General features: G+C 39.4%; 2 protein-coding genes across 2 annotated transcripts; one reads left to right on the top strand and one right to left on the bottom strand.

The window, feature by feature from the left end:
• Positions 1-375: 375 nt before the first annotated feature.
• Positions 376-3,350, bottom strand: mpv17l2 (MPV17 mitochondrial inner membrane protein like 2; the record flags this gene model as incomplete). Its single annotated transcript, XM_083887564.1, has 5 exons — positions 376-534; positions 737-865; positions 2,081-2,157; positions 2,524-2,685; positions 3,161-3,350. 5 exons carry the CDS (start codon positions 3,348-3,350, stop codon positions 445-447), a joined length of 648 nt encoding a protein of 215 aa, XP_083743690.1. The 3' UTR covers positions 376-444.
• A 4,025-nt stretch (positions 3,351-7,375) lies between these two features.
• On the top strand, positions 7,376-23,442 carry rab3ab (RAB3A, member RAS oncogene family, b; the record flags this gene model as incomplete). Its single annotated transcript, XM_083888701.1, has 5 exons — positions 7,376-7,420; positions 17,673-17,897; positions 20,838-20,956; positions 21,820-21,944; positions 23,252-23,442. The coding sequence occupies exons 2-5, from the start codon at positions 17,673-17,675 to the stop codon at positions 23,440-23,442; spliced, it is 660 nt and encodes a 219-aa protein (XP_083744827.1). The 5' UTR covers positions 7,376-7,420.
• Positions 23,443-24,505: the final 1,063 nt, after the last annotated feature.

Genomic DNA, 24,505 nt, shown 5'->3' with positions numbered 1-24,505 from the left:
CTTTTTGTGTACAAAAAAAAACACAAAATAAGATGATATCGTAGAGACGTGTTTGAAATGAATTGACTGTATGCTGGCATTCTAAACTTCACACTGCAACAATCTCAACAACTGGAAATGTGGATTCACATGTAGTGCTTTAGGGCAGTGAATCAGTTTTTCTTACCTGAATGGACAAACTAAACAGAGACGCATTAAAAATTCTGCTGATACAAAGGAAGGCTGTTCCAAGACCAACATCCACTTCTGCATCTCAACAGGCCTGTGGTCGATATCTTTTAACTTGAGAAAGGAGTGGTGTGTCAGAGAAACACAAACTTGTGTGCCTGATGGCCTCGTGGCATTTCGTAAAGTCCATAAATAAGTTGTAGCAGATTAAAAACAGCAAAATGTTCTTTTGCCTTAGACAGACAATCCTTCGAGCAGAGCAGGAACTTAACTTCATTAACTTTTCTCCTTCAGAGGTTTGGAATCTTCCTGCTGAACGTGCGCAGCACTGTTGTCTGACATAGGGTGACTTTGTGGTTGCTTGTCCTGTCAGCACAACAGAAAACAGTTAACACATCAACATGTTCTTTTTTACCCTAAACTAGTGAGCAAATTATTTACAATTCTAATAATATAACCTACGACATATAAAGAATAAGCCCCCTCAAAAAACACCAATTAACAAAAGTAGAAATGGTCCAGGACACAATGAGCAGAATGTTCTTTTAAATCACTGTGTTTGACTTACTCTGTGTTTGAGGTACGAGATGTAAGTATCCCACCCTAAGGTGATGACATTGATGTACAGGACACGGAATTTGGGCGAGAGGTAGTAGAAGTTGATCAGCTGGGCGGCCGGCCAAACACAGCAGTCCATCTGTTCATTAAGAACAAAACAGAGTCACACTGCAAACTCAGATTACTCAGCACAAAGAAATGGATTTGTTTAGAGAAACGGTGGAACTTTTCACCGCACGTGTACGAGCACTACTGAAACTGTGAGATCGGCTAATGTAGTAAATGTAGCTGTAATTTCTCCATCAGCAGCGTACAAGCTTTTGGCTTTTTCAAATCAATGAAAACTACCAACAAATTATTCTCCCAAATATACGAGTATGTAAGAAAACTCAGTCTCAGAACATTATACAACAAAGTATTACATTTTGGATGATTATTACGCACAATCTATATCAATGTATATGGTCACCAAGAAAACCGGGCTTATTTCTTGCTGAAAAGAGAGTAAACAACATGTGGATGAATCTAGACACTTGGGAGAAATAAAGTCAAGTGTTACCCAACTTAAGATATTTTAATTAACCTGAGGACAACCTAAACTTTACAGCAATTAACGAAAGAATAAAGACATTTCAATCAAACTCCCTGAAGAAGGCTTGAGGCCAAAATGCATCAGATACAAGTGCTTGTTTTAAAACATCACCATGCCACTACATTAAATGCAATTTAATAGTTTAAAGGTCCCATATTATACCCTATTTCTCCAAGTTAACCTAGTTCCCTGGTGTCCAATGAACATGTCTGTGACATGCTTTGGTCAAAATACGGATAATAAGGATGAAGCACCACAGCAGTTCAATCACCCTGCCAAAACAGCCCTGTTCAGAACGCTCGGTTAAGTAGTATCTTTAGGTCCACCTTAAAAAAAGTAAAATGAAACTTAAGGGACAGGAAATGACATCAGCCACAGAGGCTACTGGGAGATAACAGCAGTTAGCATTTGTAAAAGTGATCATTTTTACATTGGCACATTGCCGTCATATATAACATGTATCCACTGGACAGATAAATCCTCTGAGGCTGGAAGTTTGTGTAGAACTCTGTGCTGCACTATGGAGCCAAAAATAGAACTTTTCGCGGACCTCCGTTTTTCAGATGCCGTTGCCCTCGCCAGCACTTTCAGTCACACTTTGCCGACTGATAGGACCTCCAGAGTCCAAAATATAAGGATTTAAATGATTAGAAAGTTGATTTTGCAAAATATGGGACCTTTAAAAAGGTGATGTGTTGAGTGAACAGTAAGGTGAGAACCTGTGCACTGATCTGCAACTCTGACACTGACAGGATTACTTGCCTTATAAAATTCCCAGAACTTCCCTTTGAACTCCTGCCATCCTTCGGATAACGTGTGTCCTTCTGTGAGGTTCATACCTGTAAGTGAGCACAAGCAAACAGTCAGTCATGTTCATCAGAGCATCATGAAAATATATAAACTTCAGATAGGGCAAGGTAGGAGTAGTGTTGACCTCATATAAAAACACGATTACTGATCAAAAACAAAACCTGAGTGAAATATGCCATTCATGAGAGGCGACCTTTGAACTTCACCTCTGATACAGAGGTGAAGTTCAATTGTTTTAATATTGTTTTACTCCACTTATCTCCACTAACAACCTTTGACTCTGTGTACTCCATCTTACACGCGTCATAGATGAACTGCTTACATGTATGTGCACTGATGGTTGATAAGACATTAGTTCTGCTTTGTGCCAATAAACTTTTTAAAGTTTTTCTCACCTAAAAAATACCACAATCCAATTACTGGTGACGCCACCACTTGGTCCACCAGAACCTTCTTGCCGACCATGCGCATGGCTCTGCCCACGAAGGCTCTGTCCAACCAAGTGTACCAGTAGTGCATTAGAGGGCCCAATGAGCAGCCAACCAAAAACATGGAACCTTCCGGGGGGAGATAATGAGTTAATTAGTTACAGACAATAATCAGTCATTAAAAAGTTCAAAGATATACTTTTCCAACTGTATATTATATATATTATTCTCCCTTTAAAAGAGGAAATAAACAGCCCACAACATGATTCAGCTAAAATGCTGTTGCCCATTTTTACAATCTGCTGTGAAGTAGGATTTTTTTGGATGGTATCTGATACATTTACATCCGATGCAGTGATTTTGACCAATATTGGACCCATACTAAGCATCAAATAGACGCATCCCTAGTTATAGTAGCTATGTACAGAAAAAAAAGTATAACAATCAATAATAATAATGCTTATAATTGCATCAAAAAGGGACAATGGCATAAAAAAATTACACAGAATATGAGAAAATTACATTAAGTGTCGACACAATAAAATACAGCCACAGAGCACACACAAAGTCCCAACACCTCACAATTCACGCATATAAATATTACCTGTCCTCTTCCAGTCTCGTTCTCTGCTGGCATCTTTGCTGATCTCCCGGGTCTGCTGCAGACAGTCTCCCAACGCCAGCATGCCCCCTGCACTCACAGTGTTGGTCAGCAGCAGGTAGCGACCCTGAAAAAACGGGCGCCAAAAGAACCGTACCCTGACCAAAAACTCTTTACTGGCCTGGGGAAGCATGATGTTTGGAGAGCACAGAGCGTATGATCATCTGCAAAAGGAAAAAGAAAAAGAAAGGTTTTCTGTTACTTTCTGTGTCTTGTGCTACAGAAATTAGATTTTATTGTCATTACACACAATATACTGTACTTTGTGTAATGAAATGCAGTTTGGCTTCTTTCACATCATTCCAAAAAAGTGAATATGATCCCATTTAGGGAGCAAACTACATCTGATCAATGACAATAAAAACATTTAAAAAACTGAATGATTGTTCAGCTGTCTGGCTACACACAAGTGTCTTTTAGTGCGTGATTAATCTACCAGTTATTTTTGGAGTTATCCAATCAATCCTTTAAAATGTATCCATCAAACGTCCCAGAAGCATAAAGCTCCAACATCAGCAAACAGGATTTATGCAGACTTCATCGAGTCAAATGTTCAAACATGGAATGTAATTTAATATTTGCTGAAAGTCATTGTGTCCATACGCTGTAGATAGTTTAAAATATGAGTATATCAGTGCATTTAGCATTTCCGATGCATTTTTATAGAAGACTACAAAATCATATAGATATATTATGTTGTATTTACTAGGGCTGAACGATTATGGAAAATAATCTAATTGCGATTTTTCGTGCCAATATTGCGATTGCGATGCGATTATTTTTTAAAGGTCTTAATCTTCTGTATTATTAAACAAAGACAAGCAATACATCATAAGTATGGCCAATACTATATTACATTAAAAATAAACTGTTCTTTCCTGGAAGACAGACCTCTGTTATGATGACATGAGGTGATGCATGAATAGATGATTTTTATTTAACTACTTCAATCACAATAGCATATTTGGAACTTACAAACATCTGAACATAAAGTGCTGAGAAGGAACCCTGGTGTTAAAATGATAGTCAGTCACAATTCACACAAAGTGCAGATTGCATATATATATATATATATATATACACACACATATTTATAAAAATATGTGGCTTTACCACACTCAGTTTTTTGACATCTGTGAACTGCTAGACAGTCATTAAATATAATAATAATAATAATAAATAAATAAATAAATAAAATATACACACAACCCGTTTTGAAGTGCGTTCATATGGCGTAACTAGGGATGGGAATTTCAGACTTTTTTTTTTTTTTTTTTAACAGCAGCGGCAACCGCAGCAATGCGGGGGTGGAAACTAACTATTCTACAGTGTACTACGTCGTTTTAGGCTCAAAAACTGTCCATTATTGAACATCAAAACAGCGATAATAAAAATGAGGGTCAAAAAAAAAAGCGGAGCAGAGAGAACCTCTCCGCTGGCACAGGTGTGTCTCCAGACGGATCAGGTTTTTGAACCTGCGCTTGTTGTGTCCACCCCCGTTCTTCACATTAGCGCAAGCTCGTTCGCACTACACACGCGCACACACACACACGCTTGGACACGCACAGTCACTGAACAGCTGTTCGGACAGCGGCCGAAGCTCCATAGTCACCTTGCCGACCCGCCCTCACCTATTCCATTCACAAAAACGGGCCGTGACTCGTCCTCCGCAACGCGCGCATGTGAGAGCGCAGGGAGCCTGCATGTGACCAGAGTGCAGCGTCTGTGGTTAGACGATCTCGTTCATTATATTTATATCACATGTTTTACACGCGCATGTCACGTGAACAGCGTATAATCGCAGCCTTTGCGGTTAGAAAATTGCACTTGATCATATCGCGATATTATCGCAAATGCGAAATATCGTTCAGCCCTAGTATTTACTATTACTATTATTGCTGTTGTTGTGAAATATATATCCTTCTTTGGGTTTTATCATTTCCCCACTTTGCCAACTTTATCCTAGCTACTTTTTTGCTGCTTCACTGTTGACCAAATGGTGATGGTTTTCCCCCATGTATTTGAGATTTTTAAAAAAAAAACCGCATAACCGGGATAAACAAAACTCATGCAGTCAACTCCAGGTTTTAACTGCCGAACATGGGCGGACGGTGGGGGGCGATTTGGGCGATGCACTACCAACTGGGAGGAGAAAGAGATTTTTTTTCCTAACCAATTCCAAAGATACTTAGTACCAATATTATTTTGTCTCTGCCAGCAAAAGTAGTTATTATCAGAATTCTCCCATTTACTCTCCAATGCATTTTCAATGAGGATCTTTGGGCTAGCCCAAAGCTGCTTGCGTCATACGTCAACTGAGCAAAGAGAGGATCTTCGACCAAGTCCCAACTCACGATAAGTTGTTTAAATACTGGACTTAATATGCTGCCCCTGTCTTCATGTGGTTGCTGGACACATCTTGTGTCCCGTTTAGCTATTTTACATCATACAACATTAGATTCAAGTATCAATTCAAGGATTGATACTGTCTTACTTTATGAAACCCCTTCCCCCCGAAATGTTCTTCAGGAGCCGCCACTGCGTACCGACCATATTCATTACTGATTAATCAAAAGCTAAAGCCAATAAAAGTTATACAGTGTTAAAAGTTAATGTTTAAACAATCTGAAAACCACACGGACATAAACAGCAGCGTTTTTAACTGTAATCAGTGTGTGGATAAATAATGTTCTTGTGTTACTTCACATTCACAGAGAAAACCAGACAAATAAACTGTTCACAAGGCTGTTTCATCAACTAATCACGTTAGCCATATGTTAGCTTTCAGGATAGCTTAAACCAGTATTAACAGCGATGCTGCTCTGACTGTGAAGCCGGGGACATCCACGACATGTACATTTATTTCTCCATGACACACAATCGCTGACAATTATTATTATACACACAAAACTATAACAAGACGTTTCACAATGATTTGATATGAAAGTCACATGAGACTGACTGACCGGTAACCCTCACGAGTGAGCGTCGATGCTGTTGTGCGTGCCGAAGTTCGTTTCACAATCGACGTCCGTTTCCTCCCCTGCTGCAGCTGAGCCTAACCTTATCCTAAACACGAGGCCGACGTTAGTGTGGCCATAGATATATAACGATTATATATGTGTGAGTGCGGCCCTTAAGCACTAACCACAGTTTACGCAAGCAAAATAGCCCGAAGGTTAAGCTAACTTCAAGACAACCGACACAGACCGGATTGACAGAGTATAACAAACGTTTGAGTGACATCTGGTGGCGCGGAGGAACAACGGTCACACAGTGACTTCAAAGGTTGTACTGTACTGTATGTGTATTTTTTCTTTTCATTGTATTTTTTAAAATCATTTTTTAATGCTGTAATGGGTGTTTGTGTATAAGAGCTTTGCATGTGTTTTTTAACCCATTATTTGAGTCTCTCTATTGGGGAAAATGCTGGACCTGACAATATAATGGACATTAAATGCGACCAAAATACTGAACAAAAATGTCGGTACATAACTGAAAACCTAAATGCAAAGTATTTACATGTTTATGCAGTTATATTTTTTGCAAACATAAGAAAAGGTCTTTTATTTGGTTAAAAACAGCAATAATAAAAATGGCAGCAGTGGTTACTGATGACCTGCTTATCAATAATTCAGTCGCTCCGGCAGCGGTCATCAACAATTAATGACAGGTTGAGCATTAGCGATGGGATGTTTCTGGACTCTTGTCATGACGGGGCCTCGGATTCGTCAGACTCACTGTCAATCTTTCATGCGGTGCCGAAGCCCCGCCCACCTGCCATTACCCAAAGACCCGTATTTCTGCCTGCGTAAAGTTGACAGAGTTAAAGAGAGGCACTGACCATTTCAAAATAAAACGCGTTGAGTCAACTTCCGATCTCAGATTTGATACATCTGAAGTGGAGACCATTGGTCCTCCAGGGCTGTCCTCGTGATAAACACTATTTTAAAAAGAAAAAAAAATTCTGACAGACACACACACACACAGTCTCTCAACAAGAAAACGACAAAAACAAAACAAAACACCATAATAATTCGTTATAATAATAATTAATTTTTGTTGCTAACGGTTCATTTTGAGGCTTTTATTTTTTAAATCCTTATCCGGATATTCTGATGCACAATCTTTCTGACTTATCTGTGGTGGTGTTTCTGCGGGTGGTGGACGCGGTGGACAGCAGCCGGATAGAAATTTGTAAAGGTGGGGATTTTCGTCGGATTTTATTCATCTATTGTGTTGTTTAATTATTGTATGTGTACACACACACACACACACAACACACATATAGAAAACATACGTTTATATGAAAGTGTAGCACCATGTATCTTGTATCCATCGTTGGTTTATTTGGTGTTAAAATATCAAGTGAAGGATTTCAATAGAAAGAGCCTCTGACATTTTGCCTCATGATGAAAATCATGCATGACATCTGCACAGATGTATGAAATTGCTTGTTTTTTTCGTGTGTGTGTGTGTGTGTGTGTGTGTGTGTGTGTGTGTGTGTGTGTGTGTGTGTGTGTGTGTGTGTGCAGGCTGCTGCTGGTTTGGTGACTCAGGGCCTGTCCTGCAGGAAAAGGCGTTATCGCACCATCCGATGGTTTCAATTAAAAATGTATATAAATAAATAAATACATACGTGGTCCTGGGTCAGGAGCCGTTAGATGTAATGTAAACACCCTTCTCTCCATTCCTATGTAATAATATCACGTGTCATTTTGAGCTATTCTATATTCAATGGCTATTTTCTTCTTATTATTAAGAGCATATAGACGTTTACCACCACTGAATACCGTCCATTTGCAATTAGACAGAATATATATACATATATATATATATATGTATATATATATATGATATTAGGATGATCATTAAAGTGGAACACAGCCACATGGAGAAGCACTGTTGTGTTCATGTGGTTTGGTAAAGAGAATCTTGCTATAATGCAATAATGCCTACATCACTGTAAATCGCCTTATACTGTATGTGTGGGCAATTATGTGTTTAACAACATAACAGCCTGAGGGGGAAAATAAACTACATATATTATGTATATGGTAAACCCAACATGATATAACCAGGGATGGGACATACCACTTTTTTGTGTCTGATACCAATACCGATATTAGTCCGATTTATATGAAGCTGTTAACAACACATTTGTGCTGAGTCATGTCAAAGATCTAATTCTCCAACTGCGTAACAAATATTCTTCTCCCAAAAAGAAATAAACAAACCCAAACATGACTCAGCTAAACAGATTTTTATTGACATATTTAAAGTCTGTGCATAGTGAAGCAAGCAATACATGTAGGATTTTTGGATTGTATCGGTTACAGTGATACTGATACTGATTCCCATCCTCAAATATAACACACACAGATAACACACATTGTTGTCTATATTTATTGTTGACAAGACGCACTCACAACTAGACACAAACATACCATGAAATAATTTAAAAATGGGGTAAATTCAAAAAGATGCCCCAGTCAAATTTACAAAAAAAAATATCTCAAAGTGAAAACATCCACACAGAGATACACGTCAACTTCATGGTAGCAGAGTCTTTGATGCGTCAGTGCCCAGCAGCACATTCTCTCATCACCCCTTCCCTCCGTTCCTGTGTAGATGTTTCATCGTATTTAAAAGAGAGCGTGAACAGTAGCTCACAGTCTGCAGGATGAATGTGCTTGTCCTCTGCTGACAGCGAAGTCACGGCTGTCAGTCCTGAAGGCAAGAGTGACGCATCTGCTGTTTCTCATGGAAGAACACGTGGACGTCCATGTTGCATGTGAGGAACTGCTGCAGCCACAAACACAAACACGCCGCGACTCTTTGGCTTAATATCTTATATTTTAGAGCCCGAGCACCTGTTGGAATCACTGGAATTTTTTTTTTCTCCCAAAAGGATCGCATTTTTGAGGCACTAATGGCGTTGCGAACTGACAATTTTTTTTAATAAAAAATAATGGTAATACGTAAAAAAAGTAGCGCCCCCCAAGGGTGGAACCTGGTAGCACAAAGCTAAAAACTAAGTGGCACCAACTTTTTACGAAACATAGTGGAAACATGTTACAGCCCAAGATGGAAAGTCTCTTAGGACCTCACCTCAATAGGAAGTCGGCCATTTTGAATGTGGTGTCCATTTTGGCGATTTACACGTTTTGTAAATGACCAAACACGTCTAAACACGTTAATCTTACCAACATTTTTAAAAAATGTGTACATTTGTACTCTACTCATCAAAGTTGGAAAGTTATGAAAAGGTCTTGCAGATTAAAAACAGCGTGGCCACGGCAACCATCGTCATTTTAGCGAATTTCAACCATTTGCCACGAAACAGGAAGTGCACGAGCTGTAACTTAACTCTTCTTTGACGGACCTGCTCAAAACTCCACATGGCCAGAAATCTTCAGCACATGAAAACTAAGTCAATGGCATAGCGACACCAGCTGGCTGCATGGTGGTTGCATTGGCTTTAGACAGTGAAATACTTAAGTCTTTCTTGTGTTTCTTATGTATGAGCTTAAAAACACATCTCTATGAAAACTTTTTTCTCACTGTGTGGGAAAAACAGAATGTTATTGTGAGTCATTACCATTTACAAGAAACTGTTTCTGGATTAAAACAACAGACAGACAAACTGGATTCACCTGTAGACTCCAAAAACACCTCCCGTCATCCTGCTCCCTCGCTGAAAAAAAGACAGAAATAGGATGAGATAGAAGAGATATTTTTAGCATTTCCTCTGCTCATCTGCATCCATAACCTCCCTGAACAAGAGACACGTCATTGGAGAAAAAAAAAAAAGCTAGGGAGGGAAATGCCACCTCAGGAAACTTGGAGGCAGCTTAACTGCTTTGCCACTGAGGAGATATCATTTTATTTTTTCACACAACACTGGTGAGTGATGAATAAGTCACGTGATTATCGGCCTTAGCGTGACTGGACAGAGAAAGGTTTAGTTTCTGCAGTACTTTTAGTAAGTTATGTGCTGCATATCCGTCTCATGTTGTTTATTCAAATAAGTTGGAGCTGCATGGTGCAGGAACAGCAGCATCTGTGATTGAACGTGCAGGCACATAGTCAGGGCGTTGCTTAGGGAGCGCTCGATTTGCTTTGTACTGTGTTGGTGGAGCACACAAATCATGCTTATGATTAAAATGTGAAATCTTCCCGACTTTCCGGGTTTATTTTGAGGCATGTCAGCTGCTGTGCTTCTGCTTTTCCTCCACTAGGTGTTAAACGTGTTTAAAAATAACTCCTCTATACCGAGAAACACTGAGAGAATCATTTAGAGCTGATAGTTTGGTCAGTATTTGACAGTGGTCTGATATATTATCTTTAAAAGTAATGTACTACAGCTTTTAAAGGGAATTTAAAACCCATACATAGCTACATAGGAGAAGGAAAAATCATGGCATTGCTTGCAGTTGCAAATATGCAAATCTAATCTCCTTCCTCCCAGTAGTTCAATCTGTTTGACCTTCACTCTGGGAAGTAACGACACTCATTAATGTCCAGACAATTTGAGACCGAGGGTGAGATTACAAAGTATTGATGTGTGTATCTGAGGTAGACAGTAGAATCAGGCAGATGCTGCACGAGAACAGGTGGAAATGTGATTCACAGCAGATGGAGAGAAAAGAAGTGTTAGATTTTTTTGAAGATTTATATTTTTCACACAATTCTATACTTTTCATTAGGGCTGCAACGATTAATGGCAGTGAACCTGGTTCTGCTTTTTCAGCTCATTAAAACTGAATAATGGTGGTTTGAAGGCAAAATAAGACACTAATCAACATTTTCTGACATTTTATGGCCCAAACAATTACTCAGTTAATGAAGAAAGTAATTGACAGATTAGTCCTATATGAAAATAATGGTTAGTTGCAGCCCCGCCATGACGTTCTTATACTGTCGGTTCTCTGTTCAGACTGTCGCATCTGGACAGAATTGCTGGTTGATTTGGTGTGGAGCTAAACATTATAGTATGTATTTCATAAGTTTTTAGGTCAAGTGATTGGTAGGAACTTAAGTGGGGAAATTAGTGGAAATACTCGAGCATCAGAGACGGAAATTAATCAATTTCAATTTCAACAATCTAATCAATATGTAATCCATAACAAACAGTTAATATCCTCAAGTTTCATCCTTGAACTAGGGTATAGTAGTTCATAATTTGATGTCACCTCAGGTCGTCATGGTCCGTCTTGTCAGTAGCAGGTTTCTCTTGAAGCAGGAAGGTGTTTGGGTGATCTGGGATCAGCTGTGAGTCTGCAGGAAGCTGATTAAATGTGCCTGACTCGCTGGCCAAAGCAGCACCACTTAGCCGTGGATCAATTCAGCCTCTGGAGGTCGTCAATCCTCTTTAGGTGACAGGTTTAAATGAGTGTGATGACGACACTGTCCAGCACTGAAACTCTCTTAGTCATGATTAAATTAGGATGGTTAGGAAAAAAGAAAGAAAATGACTCCCTCTGGCTAAAGACTGAATCCAGATGGAGAGCTGAAGTCAGATAACAGCCAGGTTTCCTTACAGGAGATGAGCAGGTGATTAGTTGAACATTGCTGATAAAAAGCAAAACTCTCATTGTGTCACTGAGTTTGCTAAGTATTCAGCACCAAAGGTGATCATTATCACCTCTCTCTCTGCTTATAAAGCCACACATATTTAAGGCCTGACAGAGACATGTTCCTTCTCCTGCTGTGTCCTATTCTCTGTCCACTTTCAGTCTTGCTGCAGTGTCTTCATTTTGTTTGTTGAACCACATGAGAGAGTTTCATTGTGTGACCATTTAACCTGACAATAACACTGCTTTTCCATGACATGGTCCCGGCACGACTCAACTCGCCCAAGTGTTTGCTTTTCCATTAGCAATACCACCTGGTAAGTATTTAACAGAGGAGTCTGGTGTATTTAGCGACAGCACTGCGGAAATCACAACCCCCTCTGCTGTATTTCAGTTCGGTGACTGTGTCAGAGTCTGTGCAGGAAGTACTGAACACATCTTTTAATTAAATGAGTCTAATGGGTCAGTTAAACTGAAAACAACTGTGCAGTTTGTGATGAGTCGAGTCGAGTCGTGCCGGGACCATGTAGTGGAAAAGCGACATAAGTCCATCGTAGTATAACATTTTATTTTGCCTTTTACTTTGAGATATAAAATGTCGTTATTTTACTGCTACATATTGGTAACAATATGTGAAGACCATGTCTCTAACAGAAAGTGTATTCATTGTGCATTCATAATACCCCATTACTACTCTTTTAAACACATTGTTATTATTATGATCCTTGAAATACACCTATTATTCAACCGTTCCTGGTCTTTATATATATATATATAATATATATATATATTATATATATATACCTTCAAATGAAAAAGAGAATAATTCTGTAAAAATTACCATTTTGAATCATGTGAATCATATCACATCTGCAATTTAAGTCAAAATAATTGCAATAAGATATGTATTCAAAAGCGTTCACGCCATTTACCATTCTAATGTAATTCTTTCTTTCTTGTATCAACACATGCACAATTAACTTTATGTGAAAACAATAAAATAGCAATGAAGAGGAGATTTAGAATGAGATTAAGTTTATTTACATAAGGAACAGAACTTGCTGTTGTGGCTCAGCGAATAAAAGCGTAGCAGTAGCATCCAGCAGGCTGTAATACATCTGCAGAATGAGAATTTGTTCATTTACGATGAAGCACAAATCCCTCAGTCTGTAAGATTATGTGTGAAATGAGTGTTTAGTGGAGGTGAAGCCAGCTCTGCTAATCTGTGAGACACAGGAGAAGGTCTGCAGTAATCTCACCACATACAGGAGACACTGAACAGCCTCTTCTGGATAAAGACAACAAATGCTTCTGGAAATGCTTGACAAGAGACAGTCTCCCAACACGACCCTGCTTATTTTAAACCTCTTTCAATCACTGCTATTGATAACTTTTTTTAGGTGCTCACCAAAGTTATTATAGTGAACGAAAACAAACAAACTAATGTAAACTGAAATAAAATAAAAAGTAGAGTTTTTTTTAAAGAAAAAAGAGAACCAACTGAAACTGAATTGTGTTTAGTTCTTTATAAATTAATGTCATACATAATCCCTTTGGGTTCATATGAAGTGTATTTAGTTTTTCTCTGCCAGGCAATTTTGAAAAGTTATATTTGAGACAGCATTTTACTTCATTCATCATACAATGTTTGTATCATACAAGTTGTGGGACACAAGTAAAACACAACATTTATTATGTAGTTCATTGGGTTGAGTTGGTTTATCTAAGTGAGTCAAACCTCTAGTCTTTTATTGGGTTTATTGGTTTATTTTTCCTCAGATTGAGCTCATGAGACTCCCGACTCACAAACAATGTGGTGTGTCTCATGAAGGTTATTCATTATTATTATTATTATTATTATTATTATTATTTTTATTGTTATGTGTATGTGTGTCTTTAGTCTGTTGGCTATTTGAGTTTTACCTGGCACACCAGCTGCATCTGCAACTGCATGTATGATGCACATTTTGCACTTCAGTCTAATTTCTTGCAGACTTGCAGTCCTAATACTTTTTTAAAATTGCATCTTTTGTTGGGTTCACTTATTATGACCTTTTTGAATCTTGCAACTGGCAAATACTGCATATTACAAAAAAAAGTCACTAAAATGAATAAACAATGAACTAAAACGAATCATTTACAAACAAATTAAAGCTCATAAAACTAACTTATTTTAAAAACAAAAAGTCAAAACTAAATAAAAACCAAAATCCAAAACCTTTTTAGCACCTTGGTGCTCACCCAACACATCAACCTTGCTAAAAAAAAACATGGAAGGAGGCAATCAATATTCCTGAAGTATAGAGACTTAAGTTAACAAGACAAGAAAAGGAGATTTAGGAAAGAGAAATTTAAAGTGGGTCTATTGTAGCACAGCTGACTCAGCTGAAGTAACCGCTGAGCTGAGGTGACACTTTGGTGCAGCAGTAACACAAGAAGATCCATTTTTAACAAAGCTCCCCATTGATAGAAATCCAACACCAAACTCTGGCTTCGATCAAGTGTGATCTGGCTTCCTCACTACAGTTTATTCAGAGCAGTGTTGCAGTGCATTGTTTGATTTGTGCTTAATAAATACAGTCGACGAGTTCGTGACATGCAATATAGATAAGCTTCTAAATATGTCCTACTTCTTTTAGTCTCATCAAGTTTCAGTAGTCGGGTTAAACATTGAGTTATTTTGGGAAATGTTCCTGTCACCTGACACCGTTATTTTTCAATAATATTGATCATATGTGTTAAATATAAATGTAAAAAAGTTTTGTTCTCTCAATCAGGTCCCACTAATAAAAAAGACCTATATGACCAGAAGAGTGATGTTATCTTTCCTTCCAGTGGCAGCTAGTTAAGTGAACTCTATTGTGTTTTTGAAGTCACAGGAAGAGGAAGAGTCACAGCTTGTTTATTATTTAGCGAGCATCTCTCTGTTCCTCCGTGTAAACTGATCACAGGCTGCAGCTGTGATGATGAGGACGGCTCACGGTGTTGGTGTTTGTGCCTCATTCCCTGAGAGTTCCGGCATTCCACTGCAGTCCAGTCGAGATAAAGGTCTAAATATAAAACAGCAGCGTGTGTGTGTGTGTGTGTGTGGAGTCTAAGTGTTGTGTGTGTGCTCGAGTTGCTTCTGTTCAGATTTTCAAAAATATAATTAATTAATCTGAGAAAATTGTATTATACTGTGCTCACCTTTTTATAGAATGCGTTTGAAGGGGGTCATGGTGATGAGAATTATTGTTTATTTATCATTTTATTCCAATGATGAGGGTACAAAGCTGTTAAAAGGTGTTTTGGTTCAGTGTGAGCATCCCTGGCTCGTCACAGCAGTTGTACAGTTTGGTTAATGCAGAAAAGAGAGTTGAAGTCGTCGTGTGCAGAACAATGAACGAGTGAATGAATTTGAGTTTCTGACAATGTGAGCACCTCAAAAGTGAAATATTACAGAATCACAGTATGTTATGATCACAGCTCTAAAATCTCACTTCCTTCCACCATCATACCTTTGAAAACACTGTCTCCCCAGTCTAAAAATGTCTCCCCTGCAGTGTTTTCTTTCAGAAAAGACCCTTCAGTTTTCACTCAAACATATTGAAAACATGACTCAGGTCTGAATATAAGGCAGAATGACCTTTGGTCACAAGAACAGTCGCAGTCATTCTCCACACTTCTTCCCTCAAACGTTTAAAGCTGTCTTGATGTTCTGGCTGATTGAACTAGGGCAGGGGTCTGCAACCTGCGGCTCTAGAGCCTCGTGTGGCTCTTCAGCCTCTCCTTAGCGGCTCCTTCTAGCATTGAAGAAAAAACTATTCATGTTTTTCACATTTTTTTGTCAAGATATTTTTTTGTAAATAAAAATGTTTTGATGTTTTATCCGTCACATCCAGTTGAAAAACCTCCCCCAAAAGCTAATAAAATACTATAAAAAATAGTTTTATTCGTCATTTTCCTACACTTTAAAGGTTGGGTATCAACTTGCGACAAACTGTGGTTCTTTAAATAGAGTATATATGTGTAAAAAAAAAATATTTGGGTGAAGAGGGGACAATAATGGCTCTTTTCATTCTAAAGGTTGCAGACCGCTGAACTAGGGGATGGGACAATACTACTTTTAAGACCATAAAGTAATTTTAGACCATTTATGAGTATATGAAGCTGTTAAAAACACATTTTTGCTGAGTAATTATGGATTATTCTCCAACTGTAAAACAAATGTTGTTCTCCCAGAAAGACGAAAACAAACAGCCTGAACATGTTTACAGTCATATGCATTGTGAAGCATGCAATATACCGGATTTTATTAGTATTGTACATTTTTATCTGTCCGATATCCGTCGTCCACTGATTTTGACCAGTATCGGACCGATATCGGTACTGACCGATACTGATTCCCATCCCTAGATTAGAGCACCTGCCATAGTTGTAAGTAAGTGTGCAAGTGACTAAATCTTAAGTTACCACAGTGACATATACTTACCTCTGGGCGGTGTTATTGTTGGTGTAGATGTCAGGCTTTGTCTGTGATCTTACCTCGTTTGTAACCCGAGCTGTGAGCGTGATGATGATGATGATTCCTGCCAATAACAACATTGATCAGGCCTGTGTAGAACAATAGTCCACACACATCAAATCTAGCTTTATTTAGCACCTTATGTCTCAAATCAACAAAAAAAACACCTCAAAGAAACAATGGAAATTGAAGAGACTGACAAATCCTGCTGGGGGATGTTTACAATTAATTTATTTTTAAATGGTGATTAAATGTGTTACCTTAATATCCCCCTACTGTTTTTGCTGTAGTAGTTTTCTTGGTTTAATAAAAAAAACATGTAATGTTATTTTGCTCATGACATTGAAGGAGGTGGTCATTCATTCAAAGTGTTGCTTTTACTGCAAACCTCAAGACTCAATAAATTATTTTTATACACAACCAATTTACAACCAAACTTGTTTTGTGGGAAACATAACTTGGTGCCAGATTATATTTTCTAGTAATGCCATGTGAATGTGTTACTTTGAACTAAGTCACTAATGCATTAGAAAAAAAAAGTCCATTCATTATCAACCAAGGGGTTAAAATCTATATCAGTCTCACATTTACACATTTTAAACATTTTGTATTTCCTCCTTTATGTACATCTAATTTATTTAACTTAAAGGTGCCATATGTAAGAATGTGGCCAAAAACGGTTACTACATTCAAATTCAAAATACCAAGGTCTTTTAGGGGTTTTTTTCAGATGTAACTGGCAACCTGCGGTTGCTTGGCAGCTGGGACTCTACTGACAAACATCAAAACATAAACATGTTACAACAGTATTTTTTTTAATGTAAATATTTTGTCTGTACTGTTGTTGTTGGTGAGTTCACTATGTTATATGAACATTATTCCTGAGTCTCTGTGACATATTAGGAGGATTTTATAGCCAGTTGCTTTACATAATGCACCTTTGACAGGGACATTTTTTGTGCATGGATCAATTGGTCCAACTCTACACAGATGAATCAACACATCACACAAATTAGATTACACACAGACCGTAGGCATACCCTACTTATACTGTTCAGTTGGTGGTGCGCTCTTGTTTTGGTTAAAGGAGAACACAAAGAAGAATAGTGTCATGGAAAGTCGAAAGTCAGCACTTTCCAGGAAACAAGGAAACACAAACTAGGGGGGAATTCCTGGTGAGAAACTGCATCCACTGAAGTGAAATATGAGATTGAGTATGTCTGGAACGCTACGCTGATTTAGTACGAACACAACTGTAGGTTTTAATATACATATGAAAATGTGAAAATGACTCTCTGCAGACCTGGAACACTGCAAGTGTTAGAGGTCCTAGCAGTTATTTCATTAAAGTGTTCCTTCTTCTTCTTCTCAATAGATGGCATCAGCAACAGCAACCTATGGGCAGAAGGAGTCTTCAGACCAGAACTTTGATTATATGTTCAAGATCCTCATCATCGGAAACAGCAGCGTGGGCAAAACCTCCTTCTTGTTCCGCTACGCCGACGACTCCTTCACGCCGGCCTTCGTCAGCACAGTGGGCATCGACTTCAAGGTGAAGACCATCTACAGGAACGACAAGAGGATCAAACTACAGATCTGGGTAAGGAATGTCAGGATATTCTGAGGTTTTTTTTTTTTTAATATTAGTATTGTACTCATGGATTGGGTAGTATCTTCAGTGTCAGCCACTGAATGTTACACACTGGGCCTTTAAATAATTTCCATCTTTACTAATCCTGTGCATGTTCTGCAGGAGACCAAGCAGTAGTAGTGAGCAGAGAGAGTGTGTGTGTGTGTGTGTGCGTGCGTGCGTGCGTGCGTGCGTGCGTGCGTGCGTGCGTGCGTGCGTGCGTGCGTGCGCGCGTGCGTGTGTGTGTGCACTCTGTTGTCAGCCTTTGCCAGGTCTTGCCTCTGGTATACGGAAGATGACACCGACCAATCAGATCACGACAAACGCCTGCCCGGTGTGTTGCTCTCCCCTCCCCCCTCTACTACACATCTCTGCGAGGAGATGTCTCCTCCCCTCTGTGCACACACACACACACACGCACACACATATAGACACACACTTTTCCTGCAAACACACACAGATAAAATCCCACCATCCCCCTCGTCTCTCAACATCTCTGCTGAGACTCCAGTAAAAAATGAAATCGGTGTGAGTCATGGGCTTTAAAGTCAACACACTGAACATTATGTACATGTGTTTCACAGTATATAATCTAGTATATACACTAGAGAGAAAAGAGCGCTGTGTTTGTGTGTGTGTGTGGTACGCTGTCACTTCCTCTGACATCCTGCAGCAAATACTGTTCTGCTGCATTTATTCTGTTTAGGGTTTCCCACAACAATTAGATGTTGGGCTTCAGCTAATGATCCTCATTTTTATCATCAAGGAACGTGCTGACTAGTGTAAATGTTGCCTGCTGAGAAATGTACATTCAGAGATCCACACGGACAAAAAATCGGACAAATCTCAACGTTTTCCATTATGTAACCGCTTTCAGTCGGCGTCGGGGTAGAGACGATGCAGCGCGTTGAGAAGTGGATGCGCAGAACGACAGAGGCGTCACAGAACATTATTAACAGTGTACAGAGTGTAAAGGTCAGCGCTACAGGATTCTAGTCATACAGTGTCCTCATGACCTGAGTGATGTGAAGAGGAGTCATGTGTGATTGAATGAATAGACACATTGATTGTTAGAAAAATAAAGGCTAAGAGGTGTTTGTGCGTATGTGTGTGTTTGTGCACATGTTTTTTTTACTTTGTTAGGACCTTTTCTTGCATAAACACTTATCTTGTCAGGACCATTAGTCCACTGATGAACTAAATGAGGTTAAGCCTAAGATTTAAATTGTTGTTAAAGGTGCCATAATATGGCACCTTTAACAACAATTTAAATCATCAAGTCTGAAAGCGTAATGTGTAATGGGAATGTTTTCATACTTAAAGGCGCCATATGTTAGAATGTGGCCAAAAATGGTTACTACATTGAAATTCAAAATACCGAGGTCTTTTAGGTTTTGTTTTCTGACGTAACTGGCAACCCGTGGTTACTCGGCAGCTGAGACTCTACTGACTGCAATGATTGGTAGATGGCAGTAGGTGGCGCCACATGCCAAAACATGATTTCAAAACATAAATATGATTTGCAGTCTGCAAAAAAAAAAATTTAATGCAAATATTTTGGCTGTACTGTTGTTGTTGGTGAGTTCAGTTTGTTATATGAACATTATTCCTGAGTCTCTGTGACATATTAGGAGGATTTTATGGCCAGTTGCTTTAGATTTATTACATAATGCGCCTTTAAGGTTTGTGGTTATTGGTAGTAGAGATAATGCTTTGAGTAGGCTGTCCAAATGAACAGAAGTCAATGCATTCACCTGAGGACAACACCTGCACAAACCTGTGTGTGTGTGTGTGTGTGTGTGTGTGTGTGTGTGTGTGTGTGTGTGTGTGTGTGTGTGTGTGTGTGTGTGTGTGTGTGTGTGTGTGTGTGTGTGTGTGTGTGTGTGTGTGTGTGTGTGTGTGTGTATGGACACAGTGTGTGTGTGTGTGTGTGCGTGAGAGAGAGAGAAATTGCACTGGGAGATACAGGGTGTTGGGTATCAGAAGTGCTGAGCTTTAATTCCCAGAGCGTTCATTAGAGTTTAATGCTGAAATTCAACCACACTGGCCTTTTGAGCCAAAGAGACAGAAAAAGATCGAGACAAAGAGACAGGATCACTCTAGTCTTTTGTCAAAGCTCAAAGTTTTTGTTGAAAATCAGAAGCTGTGTGACCTTGTACCAAAACCTCACCTATTATACCCTTGAACTGATAATGTTTCATTTTTCCGCTTTCCTTTTACAGTTGTTGCATTTCTTTTGGTCTGGAAAGTAATTATTTATTCAGGACAGACATTAGGTATACAGGAGTCCAAGGATTAAGAGAGAATGGCGCAGTAATAGTCACATCAAGGATTCATTAAACTAGTCTTGATAGATGATATTTGCCAAACTGGCTGATGTATCGCAAACTTTACTTAAATTGAACACAATATTAGCCACTGTTTCTACAATTGTCGGCTTAAATGCCTTTGCTGATGCAGAAAAACTGTAAAAGTGGAGGAGAATTAATTATTTTCTTGCATTGTTCAGCAGCTCTCCAGCAGCTACACAGGCTGTATTGTTTTCATAGCATAGATGAACTTAATCATTACGCTGAATCAACATGTAAGTGTCACTATTTAATAGAAGAGCACATAGAAACTTCTATTTAAAATATGAGGCATGGATAGACGTTCCCGTTTCAAATGGTCATCAAGCTCCACAACAGCCTGATAATGACCCCTTCATTGGAATCAGGTGTGTTGGAGCAGGGAAACGTCTAAAACATGCAGGGCAGTGGGTCCCCAGGACCAGGATTGAGAAACCTTGACCTAAACTAACAAGGATTTGTAAGACGTATGACGAAATTAATCTTCAACCATATTTGTCAAAGGTGAGCGTGCCATGGCGTTGTGACGTGTGGTGACTTCATGTTCCTCAATCTGTTGCAGGACACAGCGGGTCAGGAACGTTACCGCACTATCACCACCGCGTACTACCGAGGAGCCATGGGCTTCATCCTCATGTATGACATCACCAATGAGGATTCCTTCAACGCTGTCCAGGACTGGTGCGTAACTGGGGGTTGCCGTTGTGGATTAAGTGTCAAGTTGCACATCACAGCAGTTTCAACCATAAACACCTTGGGAAAATGTGTGTCACTATCTTATACTGTTTTGACAGTCAACTAGTCATTGATTTTTGAAACAAGGAATTGACTACTCGTGTATTATATTTAACACATCTGAAGTAATTACCAAGTTGTCCAGCAGAAGGTGCTGTGACTTGAGATTGGCCTGTGTCCATGTCCAGTTGAGAAAAGCAGCACATAGAAGACATACTTCTGGTTCTACAGCATCGATGTCTGTCGTCACATACGTCTCCCTCAGCAGAGATGGGTGGAAAGCAAGATGACTCACTCTGTAAAATGATGTTGTTGCCAACTCATTTTGTGTCAGACACTTCCATGTTGGCTTCAACCTCAGGACTGAGAGACCACATCCATTTTAAGTGTTACAGGCTGTGCTTGTAATCGGTGAAACATTGCTGATCGTTCTAACTCTGCACCCAAAAAGCCTGCTCTTGTATAATCTGTATAATTTACTGTATAATTTTGGTGCATTGGACGATCTCCTGTAAGAACCGGAGAACAGTCAGCAGAAAGATGGAGTGAATCAGTGATGACACAAATGCTTAAATTACATTTCTACCACTGAGTTCCAGTTCATTGAAGAGGGTGAGGGTGTTGTTACACAGGTGCTTTATTGTTGAGATCATCATTTATTCAGTTCAGACTCCACCTGGTGTGATTTAATTCAGGATCATTGTTACAACTTTACATTGAATCAGTGCAATCTCCTTCTGTACACACACGTAAACAAAGTGAGTGTTTGACTCGTTTCCTCTCTGACGGCTTGCGCGTTTGTTCTCCAGGTCCACTCAGATTAAGACGTACTCGTGGGACAACGCTCAGGTGCTGCTGGTGGGAAACAAGTGTGACATGGAGGACGAGCGGATGGTGAACGCAGACAGAGGCCGGCAGCTGTCTGAACACCTCGGTGAGTTCACGCACAGACGCTGTTCAAACACTGAATACCTCTGACTCACAGTCGTGTGTACTCGTACTTTTGATAATGAGTAGCAGTGCATCCACCGTTCCAGAGGGGGGAGCTTCTGAGAGCGGGTGTGCTAATTATGTCACTTCCGGGTATTGGCCAATTACAAGACAGTTGGGAAGGCTCTACGCTGGCTGGCCAATCACAACACACTCTGTCTTCTGGGTGTGAGATTTCAGTCTGAAATATCGCGGCTGAGGAACATCGTCAGAAAAGAGGATTTCTATCGGCTCGTTTACAGCAACTAAGAGGTTTTTGACCAAACAAGTTAATGTATGTAAGTAGACCTCCATAACTAACATATATGTGCAACAGGACCACTCTATGTGACCTTTAAAGGCCTGGAATGTAAGAGTTGGTGACATCTAAGTAATTCTCCGCTTCAAAACATGATGACAGCCTCCATTCACAAGGCCCTCGCCTTAGGTACATGTAAAGCTGTGTCTTCACAGTGTTGCCGTTTCACGGTTCAGTTTGGTACAGTACGGTACGTATTTTTAATTGAGTTCTGCAGCCCTCACATACCGAGTAAAGGTACTGTTGTCAGTTGAAATGCCAGGGCTTTACCATTCCAAACCGTACCGCAAGCGTAGTGTGCCATGATGGAAACACAGCAAAAAAAAAGGCTTATTTTTAGACTGTGAAATCCAAATTTCCAACTTTAAACAGAGGTTTAACTTGTTATTGCTCTAAGGTTAGGCTAAAGGTGAGAGAAGTTGTCATTTTTGTCAGTATGACATGTATAACATGATTTGTGTTTCTCTCACAATGACCCTGACTTATTGCACAGATGTTAGACGTATCATCTCAAACCCTGCATGCATGTTAAATGCATTTCTTACAGTGTTCTTTTGCCCAGTCATTCCTTACATTTAAATGATCAAGTACGATAGATATATATCTCACACACATTTGTCTTGTGTGCTGCTGATTAAAGACAACATCCACAGTATTGTTTGCTTAAGACAACAAACTTTGGCTTTCTGTTTGTGACTGAAGATGTTCATGATGCACTTTGCCTGATGAAGATACGATATTTTGGCACAAAGAAATTGGCCCTCCACCATATTTACTTGCTGATCTCTGACTGGTGGTGACAGTCCAACAAAGATTTACATCCCTGTCTAGAAACTGTCTGTTTCTACTATGGCTAAAAACAGCTCCATCCCTGTACTGCAGAGATCCATGAAGAACCATGTCCTGATTCCTAATGAGACCTCTCTGATCCTCATACGCTGTTTCCCCTCCAGGATTTGAGTTTTTCGAGGCCAGTGCCAAGGACAACGTCAACGTGAAGCAGACCTTCGAGCGCCTGGTCGACATCATCTGTGAAAAGATGTCCGAGAGCCTGGACGCTGGTGATCCGGCTGTCACAGGGGCCAAACAGGGGCCCCAACTGACAGAGCAGCCTGCTCCACCTAGCCAGGACTGTGCATGTTAAAGCTGACTACTCCCTCAAAACCCCTTTTTCCTTCACCCTCTCTTGTTCTTCTTCTTCTCATCCTCCTTCAGCTGGATCTCCAGAGCCTCCAGGTCTATACTCCATCAAACCGTGTTGACTTTCTACCCTGCTTTTCTGTAACTCAGTAAGGATCATTGAATGATGGTCGAGAGAATCAGGTTGAAAAATGTCTGAAATGCTCTGAGATTCTCGTGGACCAGTGCGTGACATGTGTTTGCCTGTGGTTCCTCCGCATTAAGAGCTTCAATGTGTGTGTTGTTTTGATCTGATGCCAAAGCAAGTCCAGTTCAGTGTCTCAGACTCTTTGCAACCTGTGTTCTTCTTCAAGTTTTCCCGTCCCACCGCCTGTTGTCTGCCTGTTCCTCGGTGTGGCTTTATAAGAAGGATTTGACGGCGTCCGTCCTCAGAGTGCCATTTAAATCCTTCCAATGTTTACAGTGCTTTGTTTCATGTCAGTCAAATGTGCAGTCGAGATGTCAGTCTCGGTTTTAGTGACCATAAAGGTCACAGGGGAGTTAAGTGGGTGGTTTGATTCAGCTGAAAACTGTTCCTTACTGATCTGTGTCTTTGTTTCTTTTAAGATTCTACAGAATCAAATGCATACATGGTGTTTCTTTTCATTCACCTCATATCTTAACATGGATGCTGCTGGTGTTATAGTTGTGTGTTTTTTTTATTATTATTCATATTTCCATTTGACCTTTTTTTTATTTTTTACAATTCTTCAGCAAGCCTTTTTGTAGTTTGATGCCCCGTTTATTCTTTTCTTCCATGAAACACCAGGTGGGGAAATAAACGAACAACATATAGCTATAGGTTAAAATTGTAAAAAAAAAAAAAAATGAAGAGACGCATTTTATTTGATTATATTTATTTCAAATGTACATTTAAATGTTGTGCAATATATATATATATATATATAGTCTCTACAGGTATGCATTTCTGGAAATTAATTTTAAAAGGTATGAATTTCAATGAGGATAGCATCAAATATATATATAAAAAAAAAGGTATATGTTGTTTGGAGGATGTGTGTGGGTTG

Source organism: Microchirus variegatus (assembly GCF_963457635.1).
Source record: "Microchirus variegatus genome assembly, chromosome: 4".
Lineage (NCBI taxonomy): Eukaryota > Metazoa > Chordata > Actinopteri > Pleuronectiformes > Soleidae > Microchirus > Microchirus variegatus.
The sequence above is the reverse complement of the archived record's forward strand: the minus strand, read 5'-3'. Positions and strand labels throughout refer to the sequence as shown.